This window comes from Bufo gargarizans, chromosome 4, assembly GCF_014858855.1.
Source record: "Bufo gargarizans isolate SCDJY-AF-19 chromosome 4, ASM1485885v1, whole genome shotgun sequence".
Classification (NCBI taxonomy): domain Eukaryota; kingdom Metazoa; phylum Chordata; class Amphibia; order Anura; family Bufonidae; genus Bufo; species Bufo gargarizans.
In genome coordinates, this window is record NC_058083.1 from 429,410,990 (window position 1) to 429,427,355 (window position 16,366).

At 43.6% G+C, this 16,366-nt stretch overlaps 1 protein-coding gene across 2 annotated transcripts in view; it reads right to left on the reverse strand.

The window, feature by feature from the left end:
- Nucleotides 1–16,366, reverse strand: part of KAT14 (lysine acetyltransferase 14) — a 33,908-nt gene that overhangs the window by 13,525 nt on the left and 4,017 nt on the right. Inside the window, exons 4-7 of one of the 2 annotated variants that reach the window (XM_044289996.1) lie at nucleotides 15,363–15,544; nucleotides 13,201–13,623; nucleotides 10,857–11,404; nucleotides 10,561–10,697 (exon numbers count right to left, since the gene is read on the reverse strand). In XM_044289996.1, the coding sequence (XP_044145931.1) occupies nucleotides 10,561–10,697; nucleotides 10,857–11,404; nucleotides 13,201–13,623; nucleotides 15,363–15,544 (1,290 nt within the window). The remainder of the gene's footprint in view (nucleotides 1–10,560; nucleotides 10,698–10,856; nucleotides 11,405–13,200; nucleotides 13,624–15,362; nucleotides 15,545–16,366) is intronic. The other variant, XM_044289997.1, reaches the window with a different exon arrangement.

Below are 16,366 nucleotides of genomic sequence, written 5' to 3' on the forward strand. Positions count from 1 at the left end.
TATCCTGGACTACAACAGGCACATGGTAGGGGAGGATCTTTTAGATCAACTTCTGAAGCACTACAGTGCTACACGAAAAACGAAAATGTAGTACAAAAAGCTAGCCGTACACATTGTACAGATGGCAATGTGCAAACGCGTTAGGGCTATTTCAATCTGCAGGCCACACAGAAACTTTCCTTCAGTTCAAAGAGGTGGTTATCAAGGCCCTAATTTTTCAAAGCCAGGCCGGTTAGGGTCCAGTACTTCAGAAAGTCATGGTGCCAGTGTTGTACCAGGGCAACATTTTCCAAGTCAAGTCGCCCAGACAGCAAGGAAAGGAGGAACCAAAAGGGGGATAAGGAAAGACACCATTTACCACTGCGAATCCTGCCCTGAAAAACCTGGCCTGTGCATGCAGGAGTGTTTTAAAATCTACCACTCATCCATGGAGTTATCATTTAATTTCATCCATGATGTACCCTGTAGTTTTACCACCTTATATACTGCCTGTCCAAAAAAAAAAAAAAATAAGATTCTCAATGGGGTTAAGGTCTGGACTCTGTGGTGGCCAATCCATGTGTGACAATGATGTCTCATGCTCCCTGAACCACTCTTTCACAATTTGAGCCCAATGAAACCTGGCATTGTCATCTTGGAATATGCCTGTGCCATCAGGGAAGAAAAAATCCATTGATGGAATAACCTGGTCATTTAGTATGTTCAGGTCGTCAGCTGACCTCATTATTGGAGCACATACTGTTGCTGAACCTAGACCTGACCAACTGCAGCAACCCCAGATCATAGCACTGCCCCCACAGGCTTGTACAGTAGGTACTAGGCATGATGGGTGCATCACTTCATCTGCCTCTCTTCTTATCCTGATGCACCCATCACTCTGGAACAGGGTAAATCTTGACTCATCAGACCACATGACCTTCTTCCATTGCTCCAGAGTCCAATCTTTATGCTCCCTAGCAAATTGAAGCCATTTTTTTCTGGTTTGCCTCACTGATTAGTGGTTTTCTTACAGCTACACAGCTGTTCAGTCCCAATCCCTTGAGTTCCCTTCACATTGTGCATGTGGAAGTGCTCTTACCTTCACTATTAAAACATACCCCTGAGTTCTACTGTTGTTTTTCTTCGATTTGATTTGACCAAACGTTTAAGTGATCGCCGATCACGATAATTCAGGATTTTTTTATCGACGCATTTCTTCCTCGAATACGATGGGTCCCCACTATCCTTCCAGTTTTTAATAATGCGTTGGACAGTTCTTAACCTAATTTTAGCAGTTTCTGCAATCTCCTGAGATGTTTTCTCTGCTTGATGCATGCCAATGATTGAACCCTTCTCAAACAGACTAACATCTTTTCCACGACCACGAGATGTGTCTTGACATGGTTGTTTAAGAAATGAGAAGCAACTCATTGCACCAGTTGGGGTTTAATTACTTATTGCCAGCTGAAATCGCCCCCATGCAGTAATTATCCAATAGGAGGCTCATAACCATTTGCTTAGTTAAATCCAGGTAGCAACTTTCTTTTGGGACAGGCAGTGTATCTCTAATTTAGTCCGCATAGCTTACAGATCCACTTTTCACTAACCACTACATATTCATTTCTGTGAAACACCTTTTAGGTCAAAAGTGCCCTTTCCACCCTTTAAAATGTTTGTACAGGGGTGCTCTTTCCAAAATGGGGTCACTTCTTGGGGTTTTTAATTTCTGGGGACCTCAGGAATTTTTTTAATGCGACATGGCACCTAAAATCTATGTCTGCCAATTCAGGCCTGCCAGCAAAATCCATATTTTGCCGTTTGCCTGCTGTGCGCCCATACAGCAGGCTACAAGCACATATGGAGTGTTTCCTGAATGGGGAGAAAATAGGGAACACATACTGGGGTGCATTTTCTCCTTTAACCCCTTAAAATTGGGGTCTGCTTGTAATTTTTCATTTTCACAAATGTGTGCTTTGAAATCCTTTAACAAGCGTTTCTGCCTTCTGTGAGACACCTGCTTGCTGAAAAGTACCCTTTCCACCACTTGAAATGTTCGGATGGCGGTGCTCTTTCCAAAATGGCATCACTTCTTGGGGTTTTTAATTTCTGGAGACCTCAGGAATTTTTTTAATGCAACATGGCACCTAAAACCAAAGTCTGCCAATTCAGGTCAGCAAAATCCATATTTTGCTGTTTGACTCTAGAGCCCTGCTGTGCGCCCATACATCATTTTTCTAGCACATATGGGGTGTTGCTGTATTCGGGGGGAAATAGGAAACTAAATGTGGGGTGCATTTTGTCCTGTTACCCTTTGGGAAAGTGAAAAATGTGGGTGTAAAGCAACTTTTTTGTGAGAAAAATGCAATTTTCACCGTCAATTTTTTCCTAATTCTAGGAAACACCTTTGAGGTCAAAGTGCTCACTACACACCTTGAAAGAGTCCTTGAAGGGTGTAGTTTCCAAAATGGGGTCAGTTTTTGGGGGTTTACACTGTAGGGCCCCCTCAGGGTGTCTTCATATTCGACATAGCTCCCAATTACCATTCCAGCTAAATCAGCTCTCCTAAAGCCATATGGTGCTCCTTCCACTCTGAAGCCTGCTGTGCGCCCATACATCAGTTTTTGAGCACATATGAGGGGTTTCTGTAAACTCCAGATTCAGGGTAATAGATTTTAAGTTTTGTTTGGCTGTTAACCCTTGATGTGTTGCAGAAATAATAGATTAAAATGTAAAATCTGCTAAAAAAAAAATGGGGTGAGTTATGGGTGGTTTCGAATATGCGAGCACCACAAAGTGACTTCATAACTGAACTGGTCCTTAAGAAATTGGGTTTTGGAAATTTTCTTAAAAATTTTAAGATTTGCTTCTTAACTCCTAAGCCTTCTAACGTCCCAAAAAAAAAAAAAAAAATTGAATTTTCAAAATGATCCAAATATGAAGTAGACATATGGGGAATGTAAAGTAATAACTATGTTTTTTTTTGTAAATGTGGTATTTTTTTAATAAATAAAAATGAAATATTTACCACTGTTATGAAGTACAATATGTGACGAGAAAATCTCAGAATGGCCTGGATAAGTAAAAGTTATCACCACATAAAGTGACACTAGTCAGATTTGCAAAAAATGGCCTAGTCCATAAGGTGAAAAATGGCAGGGTCCTGAAGGGGTTAATCTAGAAAGATTCCAAGCATTCTGAGTATTACTAAGGGCTCCATTCACACGTCCGCAGCGTGTTTTGCGGATCCACGGAGCCGCAAAACACGGAAAGCGGCAATGTGCGTTCCGCATTTTGCAGACAGCACATTGCCGGCACTAATAGAATATGCCTGTTCTTGTCCGCAATTGCAGACAAGAATAGGACATGTTCTATTTTTTTGCGGAACGAAAGTGCGGATCCGCAATTCCGTGTCCAGGAAGCACATCGTGCTGCCCCATAGGAATGAATGGGTCCGCAATTCCGTTCCGCAATGTGCGGAACGAAATTGCGGACGTGTGAATGGAGCCTAAGGTTAAGAAAGGTAAATAAAACAAAAGCAAAAGGAAATGAACACTCTTCAATCGGAACAGACACAACCAGAACATTAGTATTCAGATGATACTATCAATGAACACGGAAAGATACCCTGGAACATACAAAGGATCCGACTGTTCTCTACTGGCCAAGATCCCATTAAACAATGGATTACACATGCAAACATAACTTCCACCAGAAACTTCAGAAAAAGGTATTGTTGAACACAATATTAATATAAAAAAACTTTTTTTTTTTTTTTTTTTTTTTTTTAGACTGTTCAGCAGTTTTTTTGTTGTTTTTTTTTACTTTCAGCAAGTAAGGTTCACACTAGCGGCAGGGGACTCCAGCAGGCTGTTCCGGCGGGTGAACAGCCTATAGGTTCCGTCCTGCCGCTAGTTCACGTGTGCCTCCCGGACTACCGCTCCGTCCCCATTGACTATAATGGGGGCGGGGGCGGAGTTCCGGCAGCGCACACAGAGAGGCGGCCAGACTAAAAGTTCCGGCTGCCTCTCAAAGTGCGCTGCCATCAGAACTCCGCCCCCATTATAGTCAATGGGGACGGAGCGGTAGTCCGGGGGGCACACGTGAACTAGCAGCAGGACAGATCCTATAGGCTGTTCACCTGCCGGAACAGCCTGCCGGAGTCCCCTGCCGCTAGTGTGAAAGTACCCTAAACAAAAAAATAAAAATTGTTCTTTAGCAGTAATGTACGAGAGAGACAAAAATCCTCAATGGGACAGCACAGTAATTTAAGTTTATGATCCTGCTGCACAGAAAAGGGTTTGTCTGGAAGGTAATCATTATTAGAATAGTAGGTGGAGGTTGGAAATGACCGACAGAATAAAAGCTCTATTTTTCTCTTCATATCGCATTGCACTGACTAGTGTAACGTGAGAAGCCCTAGCCAGCCAACCTACTGAGACAACAGAGCAGAGGTGTGATGCTCAAAAACTGTTTTCCTCGACTCTAGTCCTCAGGGCCCACCTACCAGTCATGATTTGAGAATATCCCACAGAATGAATACCTGTGATAATTCCTGATGCACTGACACTAATTATATCACCTGCTCAGTACTAAGGAAATCCAGAAAACATGACTGGTAGGTGGGCCCCTGAGGACTGGAGTTGAGGAACACTACACGAATAAACGTACTGCCTTTCACTCCTCAGTGGTCTGACTGATGGTCTGAGAAATGGTGTTAAGTGAGACTCTCTGCCATGCAGAAAGTCCATACAGAGCAAAAGTTAAAGACTCTGGACAGGAACTAGTATATATGACTGACTTATGTCCCTTTAAATTAAAAGAAAAAGACAATTCCTTCAGCTGTACAGGTTCCAGGGATAAGAACCCCAAAAATCATGAAACTGAAGAGATAAAAGGGCCTGTCTGAGTGGTGTGACATTGTATTGTGTTTGGCTACAGAGCAGTGTACAGGCCCACAGAAAACGTATACACTTGACAAATATATTTCAGAAACAACCACTAAATAGCAGTTAGACCAGTATATTTATCAGATTGGTGGGATCCAAAGCACCTGGCCCCTCCACGGTACTCCAGATCACCTGGCCCCTCCACGGTACTCCAGATCACCTGGCCCCTCCACGGTACTCCAGATCACCTGGCCCCTCCACGGTACTCCAGATCACCTGGCCCCTCCACGGTACTCCAGATCACCTGGCCCCTCCACGGTACTCCAGATCACCTGGCCCCTCCACGGTACTCCAGATCACCTGGCCCCTCCACGGTACTCCAGATCACCTGGCCCCTCCACGGTACTCCAGATCACCTGGCCCCTCCACGGTACTCCAGATCACCTGGCCCCTCCACGGTACTCCACTGATGCATTCTGAACGGATCCTTTTCCATTTAGAATGCATTAGGGCAAAACTGATCCGTTTTGGACCGCTTGTGAGAGCCCAGGATGTGAAAGTAGCCTTACATGTCAGACTGAATTCTGAGTTAACAGATGGAGGTCCATACTATGAATTCTAAGTAAAAAATCATACAATTGTACAACACCGCCAATCTGAAAAGAAAAATTATCATTTTTAAATTTTACCTGTAAATAAATAGTATTACCTTAAAGGGACACTGACAGGCCCAATAAGCATATTTAGCTATAATTATGACTGCACAGGTCTTCTAATGTGTATTAAAATCATATAAGTATACCCCCCTGTCCACCTTACAAATACAGTAAACTCATGTTTTATAACCTGATAGAATCGTCTTCTTTCTGCCCAAGGGGCGGCGTTTCAGCTTCACTTGCGCCCAGCCAGACTCGCCCCAACCGCCGTTTTGAAGACGATTCTATCAGGTTATAAAACATGAGTTTACTGTATTCATAAGGTGGACACTTATATGATTTTAATACACATTAGAAGACCTGTGCAGTCATAATTATAGCTAAATATGCTTATTGGGCCTGTCAGTGTCCCTTTAAACCATCCAGTACCCCAGCCAAATGATAGCATATATAGGGCCTAGTAGATATATACCAAAGCAAAAGCCTATACAGACAAAATAATAGCCCAAACAAAATAAAGCAACAAATGTATATAAAATATATCAAAATGTATTAAGGATATAATCAAACAAATATAAAAGGTGAAAACAACGGAAAAAAGGAGGAGGAAAAGGGGACAAGATGTAAAAATCCCACGAACCCCTGCAGAATGGAGACCACACGGGTATACAGACAGCCACTATGGGTATATATTGTGAATAGAAATCAGGCCACCAAGGGCCCCCTAACCCCGCAAAATAAATAACGTAGATAATATAGAAAACCGCGCTGCTTCAACTTGAGTGCAGTTCACACTGAAGGAGACAAAAGGTTGAAGCAGAGCGGTTTTCTATATTATATACATTGCTTATTTGTGAAGGGTACCCACCACCTCACAAGAAAAACTGCAGCGCAAAAGGACAATACTGATCTGGGGACTGTAACTTTCGTCTGTGTTTATATGCGATTCTCCCCCCCCCCCCCCCCCCCCCTTTTTTGGGGGGTTATTTTTATTTATAATTTGATCTTCAAAATAAATAGCCCGGTTGTAAAAAAAAAAAAAAATTACAAATATCATAGCATACTGGGTAAGGAGGGATAGAGGCTTTTGATAAAAAGCTTGAGGAAGATCTCTGTCTATGGGAAAAAGATATACAGGATTTGAAAGTTAAAAGAGATTTGGTGGACTTTCAGGCTAAGAAGGTCCACCGTTGGCAACATAGACAGGATAGAACTGGTTCCATTACCCCATCTGTATCCAGGAGCTCAATAACTTTGGAAGAGTCATGTGGGGATTATTTTTTAGACGGACGGGGGGTGTTGGAAAATGGTGCAGAATGGGTGTTCCACCCTCACGCACCCAACACCCCGATATTAAAAGAAAGACCAGAAATACAAACCGGATTTAAAAGAGACACATGAAACATTGAAGGTAATTAATTTGTCTACCTTTAAACTTACAAAGTCTCAGATAGATGTGCTCCAGAAAGGTCTTACCTTTGCTCCTTCCAGTGGCTTTGATATTTTTATGGCAGTGCAAGATTTACAGTTATTTGGTAGGAAATTATTGCTTAAAAATATATTTCAGCAAAAATCTGGAGGTAGTGGGCTTACCATCACCGGCACAACAACAGGCATTAAATGATCTACAATCCCTGCTAGAGGAGGCTGAATCTACCTCTAAATTGCCCATGTATCTGTGTCGCCGTTCACAACTTTTCCCCCCTCGTAATACTTGTGCACCAGTAGACATATTTATGAAGATGGTGAAAAAGGAGTTTGAATCTATTCCTACAGATCGGAGTCATCATAATCTTAAGTGGTCTCAACTTCAAGCAATTAAGGAATTATGAAATCTTAGAGATGTGGTAATCAAACCAGCAGACCTTTCACCGATCCTGACATTGGGAACCAAGTATCCTGACATATACAGCGACGGCCAGGGATCTCCCTGCACTTACTATTATCCCTGGGCGCCGCTCCGTTCTCCCGTTATGTCCTCCGGTATGTTCGGGGACTTGGTTATAGTAGGCGGAGTCTGCCCTTGTTCTGCTGGGCGTCTCCTCCTCCTAGGCTGTAGCGCTGGCCAATCGCAGCGCAGAGCTCACAGCCTGGGAGAAGAAAAAAAAAAACTCCCAGGCTGTGAGCTCTGCGCTGCGATTGGCCAGCGCTACAGCCTAGGAGGAGGAGACGCCCAGCAGAACAAGGGCAGACTCCGCCTACTATAACCAAGTCCCCTAAGTCTCCACCTACTATAACCAAGTCCCCGAACATACCGGAGGACATAACGGGAGAACGGAGCGGCGCCCAGGGATAATAGTAAGTGCAGGGAGATCCCTGGGCGCCGCTGTATATGTCATGATACTTAGTTCACAATGTCAGGATCGGTGAAAGGTCCTCTTTAAACGAGAAAGAATGTTATATAGACGTCTTAACTTAGGTGTGGGCAATATGGCCTAAAATCTATATTGCAATATAATTTGAAACATGTGCGTTATGCAATATATATTGCGATATATTTTCTTCTGTATGTATACAAAAAATACTAATTACAAAACCTGGCCCAGAGCCAGTGCCATCAGCCTTTTGGCATTTGCTAATTGCCATCATCATACATGTCTCCCAGAGCCAGTGCCATCAGCCCCAAGCCCTATGGCATTTGCCATTATCTGCCATCAGACATGTCCCTCAGAACCAGTGCCATCAGCCCTATGGCATTTGCCATCATCATACATGTCCCCCTGTGGCCCAGAGCCAGTGCCATCATCCCCATGGCATTTGCAATTGCCATCATGAATGTCCCCCAGGGCCAGTGCCATCAGCCCCATGGCATTTGCCATCATCTGCCATCAGACATGTCCCCCAGAGCCAGTGCCATCAGATCAGCCCCATGGCCATCCTTTGCAAACAGATCCCCCCCGCCCCCAGAAGAATCGCTATACTTACCTTTCCTTCAGTGTGCTCGGCAGTCCGCAGGTGTCGAGTCTTCTTCCCAGCATGCATTGGGCGGGACCTGACGTCACACACAGCGTTAGCCAGGGGGCTGACGCTGTGTGCATGCCAGGCCCTGGCCACTCCAGTACAGCGCGGAGTCGGGAGAAGCTTCTTCAATTCACTACCGCTCCGTGGTCAGATCGCGGTCCGGCGATATGGACAAAATCTGTATCGTTGCACAGATTCATATCAGTGCATATCGCATATATCGCCCACCCCTATCTTGACTACAATCCCATTTCGAAATTCAAGATAGAATCTGGAGTGTGTTATCAGATACTCCCCCCTAGATTAAAAGAGGGCTTGTCGGTGGACCGTCCGGTAACACCTACATTTTATTTGCTGCCCAAAATACATAAGGACAGGTCCAACCCTCCAGAATGACCTATCATGTCAGGAATTGGAAGTCTTTGTGAGCAAGCCAGTAGATTTGTGGACTTTTATCTGTGGAGATGTGATGTGTGGAGACCCTGCCGTCTTATGTTAGGGATACATCAGATGTTTTGGGGAAGTTAAATGGAGTTTATATGGAGGAAGACATGATTTTTGTTACATGTGGAGTCTGTATATACGTCGATCTGTCACGACCACGGGATCTGAGCGGCCAAGTATTTTTTGCAAATGACGTATTTGGAGCATTTTCCCCATCTGCCTATCTCTATACACTAAGAGGGATTAGCCTTATTTTATTTATTATATATATTCTTTATAAAGTTTTGTTATGTTCTTTTTAACCGTTCTTCTAGGCAGTGAGTCATATTATTGTATTAATCATGTTTTGGATTTATTGTTTCACGGTTTTGATATTTCATCATGTGTTTTTCACTAATTATGTATGGGTATATCTCACTTATATCTTATGTCTTTTTATATATAGTCTTTTAGGGCTAGACTAAATAGTATTTTACCCTTATGTCTGGTCCTCATTTGTATCTGGCGTCTTTCATAGTATATGTTCGTTCCAGGCGTGCGCTGGGACTCTGTATTGCTGCATGCTCCACGTTGGTCGTCTCCGTGGTGATGGCCGGGAGCGCGTTTCTGCGTGTCAGAGCGTGGTATCCACTTCCTGGATGCGCATGCTGGTCCGCACAGACGCGCCCGGCTACGTCACGTGGGGGGCGACTAAGCATGCTGTGGTGATGTCAGCATCCATATCATGCGGGGAACACAACCTATATTGAACACAGGTGTAATTTTACTATTTATACCTCAACACTCCACTTTATCCTTGCCTCCTGACGAAGCCAGTGGGTTGACGAAATGCGCTTCGAGGTAGTCTTACCAGCCAGGTGGACCAGACGGCGCATTGACATGGATAATTGATTTCTTACTGTTTGACTCTGCCCTTCTTGTTACTTTATGCTGCAGAGTTACTGCTTATTTATATTAGTGCCAGTAACTGATTAAGGGTTCATATGGGTCCGCATCTGTTCCGCAATATCGGGAACAGGTGCGGACCCATTCATTCTCAATGGGGCAGGAATGGATGCGGAGAGCTCCGCATAAAAATAGAACATGTCCTATTCTTGTCCGCAAAACGGCAGTTCTTTGGGGGGTGCCGGCCGGGTGTATTGCGGATCCGCAATACACTACGGACGTGTAAATGGACCCTAAGGTGTATTTTACCATGATATGCAAGTACGTAGCTGATATTCTTACTGGTCTTGCAAGCGTAACCCTGTAGCATTATTAGCTAATAACTTTGGGGTTTATATCTCCCTTGTGCTCGGTGTGCTATGATATTTGTAATTTCCTACAACCGGGCTATTTATTTTGAGGGGTTAGGGGGCCCTTGGTGGCCTGATTCTATTCACAATATATACCCATAGTGGCTGTTTGTATACCTGTGTGGTCTCCGTTCTGCAGGAGTTCAGTGGGATTTTTACATCTTGTCCCCTTTTCCCCCTTCTTTTTTCGTTATTTTCACCTTTATATTTGTTTGACTATATCCTTAATAAATTTTGATATATTTTATATATATTTGTTGCCTTATTTTGTTTGGGCTAATAGTTTGTCTGTATAGGCTTTTGTTTTAAGAAATAGTATTACCAACTGTAAACCCTTACCTTATATATGGCTTCAGAATGCGAGCAGTGTAGGGACTAACTATGCTGAGGTCTGCCTCTTTATCTTCAGCTGCTCCAAGCCGATACAAGAAACGCACAGCGGACTGACGGACTCCTTTGGTTGTGGGCACAGCAGTCTACAAGAAAAAAAATACTACTGTAAACTGAAAAATAAGGATGGTAGTGGTTCAATCAATGCCCATTCATAGTATTTTCAATCCACAGCAATAATGCTTCACAAAAGAGCTGATGACTACACCGATCTCTGCAGGTACATGGACCAAATAACTACTCACCTGATATCTGTCCAAGATCTGCCGATCCTTGCTTGTTGCCTTGTATTCAGGCCGATTGGATACTGGCCTAGAAACGGACCCTTCCCTGGCTCCATAGACCCCTCCAACAAGCATTAGTGCTGCATTCACTGCTTGATCCAAGTCAAAGAGAGGCAAACCTCTTTCACGCTTGGCCTTACGGACAAGCAGCTTCCGCCTGAGCCGTCTAGCTTCTGGCGTCACAGCTACAGCATTGGGACAGGCCTCGATGCGTTTCAAGAGCAGCTTTTCTTCATAAAGGCTGATGGCATGGTATTGAGAAGATTTGTTTTTATCCTTCTCTATGGGTTGAATACGTCTCTTGTCGCGGGCTCTATCCCCAGATGGGCCCTTATGCAGTTCACCCTCTACCCGGTCCAGTTTCTCCTCTTCGCTCTCTATTTCTTGTTTCACATGCACAGACGACTTGAAATTCTTTTGACATATAGGAGTTGAGTGGGTGGTGTTGGGAGAAGGCAAGTATTCAATTCCAGGATCAATGACACCATCGACATCCATCTCTTCATCATCTGAAATGATTACATTGGAAAGTTTAATTCATCCCCCCAAAAACACACCAGATTGACCGCCATTAGTCTCAACAGCAACACTGTGATAATCTGGAAATCACTTGAGTCCTGTAAATGGTCTGAAAGAGAAAGTCAGCTCAAACACCTTTCCCTAAAACCCTTCACATTGTTCTCCTGTTGGACACTGCTCAAGGTACTCCACAACTTGGAAAATTCAGGGATCCAAGATGCCGGTTGCAGAATGTAATGAGACCCACTCCCTGTAGGGCCACAGAGACCACTGGCCAGGTAATACTTCATGAAGCAATGCAGCTTTTACCTAACACACTACATACACGTATCAACACACCATAGAAAGTCCTTTGATATCTACTGCCACGTTGATCTCAGCAGGACTAAACCCGTAAGACCTGGGCTACATGACAAAATCAAAGTCACATGTGAATTGTGGTTAAATCACAGTTACAACATTAATAGTTCCAGATGGGGATAAAACACATTGAATAAAAAAAGTCGCTTAGCACTTTTTTTCCCACGGAGAACCAACAAAGCTGCACCATGAGCAACTTCCGGGTTACCTCTCCATCCCCTGATCTGAGCCACAAAACATGGGGGCGATAAAGTCACATCTATGAAATAAAAAGTGCTATAGAAAATGGGACATAATCCGCTTGTCAGGGGAATTTCCATTTCATAAAGTGATGGCAGATCACTACGACCCCCACCAATCCCAAGAATGAATGGGGGGCAGTGCTGGCCTATCACTGCATTCCCTTTGAACTGCAGCCGGCCCGACCTGTGCTGTACAGAGGGTGAACAGGGCACTGCTGTGCCAGGAACGCACTGCTTTCCCTTCATTCTCAAGATTAGTGAGAGAGCGATGTGACATTACTTTATAAGATGGGCATACCCTTTTAAAGGGTTTTCAAGGAGGAAAATATGGATGATCTATCTTCAAGAAAGGTCATCAATATCTGATCAGTGGGGGCCCGACTCCTGACACCCTTGCTAAGCGGTTTGAAGAGACCAGCGATATCACGTTCATGGTATGTCCCATTCAAGTCAATGGGCCTGGGCTGCAATACCAAGCACAGCCACTATACAATGTAGAGCGCTCACAAGAGTGCTGTGGCCCTTTCAAACAGCTGATTGGTGGGGGTGTTGGGAGTTGGACCCCCACCGATCAAATATTGATGAAGTATCCTAAAGATAGGTCACTCATTTTGTACTCCTGGAAAACCCCTTACTTAAAATTACGATCTATAACATAATAGTCTTGTTGTAGATGTTTTCCAAGTTGAAGACCACCTGCCAAAATGCAAGCAATGACAGATATTCTGTAAAATAACTTTCATTACAGGGATTAGAAAATGTATTTTCCAGGTGACATTGATATCTGCACGTTTGCCACAAGGAATGATTTCTGATCTTTGAACCAAAAAAATATAAGAAAGAGAATCTGAGGAAACAAGTCTCCAAATTACTATGACATTTATCACAGTCGTATGCTCATCATTGAACGCGACGGTAGTTTATTTTAGAAACTTGCATAAAATGTCAAGTAACTTGTTAAATACATTGCATATCTTGTACCAATCTGGAGTTAAAGATGAATTGTACTCCAGAGCTGCATTCATAATTCTTGCCCAATACGCCATAAAGATTAGAAACCATTCCTGCATACAAATTATGTAATGGGATAGTTTGCTCTCAGTAGGACACATTTTTACCTTGAGCTAAACAAAAGGATATAGAAAAATAGATTTGTTCTTATGAAAGCTGCCAGATATACTAACCATGAAATAAAGCTTGGGGTGGCATGACATCTGGAATTAGATCAGCCTCTGAGAGTAGGCTTGGTGTTGCTGAGTGAGAAGCTGGTGTACCCGGAGCAGAGAAATCCAAAGAAGGAGATGGAGAAGGACTGGTCATGGGCGTCCGGTCTGATGAACTCATAGAGGAGAAGTCTATTACTTCCCCTTTCTCAAGCACAATATCTGGGCGACGGTTCCGACTGCTGGAGAATTTTACTGGAGTAGAACATGAGCTGTGATCCACAAATCCAGAGGCTTCTTTCTGGGCCCTCCTGATGTCTTTTGCCTCCTGGGTACGGGATCTCTTTTCTTTTAGCTCTATAGCAGACTCAACCGGGTTCCCTCTAGATCTCTTTCTGAGTCCTTCTACTGTGATCACTGGGTCCAAGCTAGACTTACTGGGAGCTAGAGAAATCATGAACCACTAAGTTGTGCTGTTATAACATCCTTTCATCCTTAAAATTTAAAGGGGCACGGTAAACATAGCTCAATAGATTACGACTTGAAAATAATAATTTGTTGAGCTTGCTCTGAGATTTCCATGGTGGCATGAACAGTTACTCCCACAAATAGACTGATGTCATGTGACCTTTCTAATAAAGAATGCCATGGAAACCCCAGAGTAAGCACAATATTCAGGTTACTACAGTAGGTGGAGAAGATAAAAAAAATAAAAAAGGCCTGTACGGTATTTTTAAGGGGTTGACAAGCAAATTTCTTTAAAGACAGGTATGCATTCAAAGTAATGAAATCGTCCATTTATTCTGCCCTCCACTCCAGCACCCACAGCCTCTGTTTAATTCAGGACAGCCACTAACATGCTGTCTATCCACGAGAATGCTGGACAAGACAAGAGGTCTTGTCTACATGTATGGTACTAGTCTGATGATGAGTATTATACCCTCCAAATGATCACCGTTCATTGGGTAGGACATGTCTGCAATAATTGGCAATGTGGAAGATTATTGTAACTAGTGTACAGGACCATAACTCAGGGCTCCAGGAGCGAGGTCACACAGACCAGGTGCCAAGCCTCTGGTTGGGACCACTAAAGTGTCATTATTTTCAAAAGTAAAACCTATTCAGCTTGATTTTTAATGTACATCACATATTGCATATATATCATGATCAACATTATATGAAGAAAACATTAGAAAGTAAAATAAGAAGGAAAATCAGGTATCCCAAAGAAACCTCCATTACTGCTGAAACCAGGAGCCTGGAGTGTCAATCCCATAGAATTATTACCTATTGATAGCCAATGGATTGTTAGCAAAACCACAAGTCATAAAGAGCAACCAGGAGAAAGAGGTTAGAATCCAGAATACCACCAAAGCATGAAAATAGAGCTTCCACTGAATATCCAGAATTAGTACATGAAGGATTACTAGCTGGAGTCACTCATATAATGTCACTTCACCTTCTTGATTTAAAGGGGTATTCCAGCTTTTGGATACTGAGGACCCATCCCAAGATAGGTCATCAAAATCAGATCTGTGAGGGTCCGACAACTGGCATCCACACCAATCAGCTGATTTAGTTAGCCACCAGCATCAGAAACGAAACAGTGGAGTTCGGTGGAAGCAGAAGGCTCCATCCACTGTGTAGTGGCCATGCTGGCGTACTTCTCCCAAAGCGATCTGATACTGATGACCTATCTAAAGTATAAGTAATCAATATCTAAAAACTGGGAACCCCCTTTAAAGCAAGAATTAAGCATTCACCTGCATGGACCAAATAAGGGACATAAAAGCTAGGTTCACACACCGAGAAGGTACTGCGTCCAAGACTTGCCTTCAATGCGTCCGAATCTAGATCGCTATTTTCTAATTGACTGCAGCTAAAGCCAGTTTCATTGGTAATGGCCACGTGGTAAACTGCTGTTTAGCTGCATAAACGGGTGGCCGTTAACAATGAAACTGCTTTTAGCTGCAGCCGTGGTGCATCTGCAATGTTTGTAAACCCAAAGTGTAGAATTTGGGACTTTAGGTCTATGTGAACTTCTGGACATTCAATGTAAAACTGAATCTTCAGGCGATGAATGTTGTAATGATGTGAATAGGATGACCAACATTTTTGACTGTAGATTGTTTGTAGACAACATAGGGTCACCTGCTAGGGGGGTGACATATTCAAATACATACTTTTTATTTTTTGTGAAGTAGATATATACTTGTCTCCTTCAGGTTTCATAACAGGAGGTTTGTTGTGAACAAGCTTCCACCACCCTGGTTCTCCAAAGTCCTGGGCTCCAGATTTGAAGAACATCGGACTGCCCACAGAGAGACATCCTGCAACCGTGCTCCACCATGTAGAGGTCTTCTTCCTGAAAAACACAAGAAGGCTCATACATGTGTATACTATGCTCCTCAACATTGGAAGAGCAACACCAAGAAGAACAAGTCGTAGGGTTATGCAAATCGAGGGGTCGCTAAAATATGCAGATGATCACATTTCCAAGCACCTAGCTCCAATCTGTGGCATGTGGGAGAGGCAGACAAGCCAGATTGAAAACAAAGTTCTTTAGCCACATGAAACCTCAAAAATCAGGATTAAAAGGGAGTCTGTCACCACATTTGAGCATATTAGACTGATCAAATAGCGTTATATGTGCCACCGAGAACTTAAAAACGGTACCTTTGTTGTATCTAATGGAGTTTTCTTTCAGCCAAAAATGAACTTTTAAGATTCTGTAAATGGGCCCTCTCAAGTGCCCAGGGCGGCGTCTCAATCGTCCGAGCCCCAGGCAGCACCTCCTCGACGGCTCATAACCCCGCCCTCCATGTGCCTCTGCCCGCCCATTTACTCTTTTCTCTCCTTTTCCACTGCGGCTGCGCGGTCAAATTCGTAGCGGGCGCAGTGGAAAAGGAGAGAGGAGGAGAGTAAACGGGCGGGCAGAGGCACATGGAGGGCGGGGTTATGAGCCGTTGAGGAGGTGCTGCCTGGGGCTCAGACGATTGAGACGCCACCCTGGGCACTTGAGAGGGCGCATTTACAGAATCTTAAAAGTTCATTTTTGGCTGAAAGAAAACTCCATTAGATACAACAAAGGTATCGTTTTTAAGTTCTCGGTGGCACATATAACGCTATTTGATCAGTCTAATATGCTCAAATGTCGTGACAGACTCCCTTTAAGTCATGCGGGATG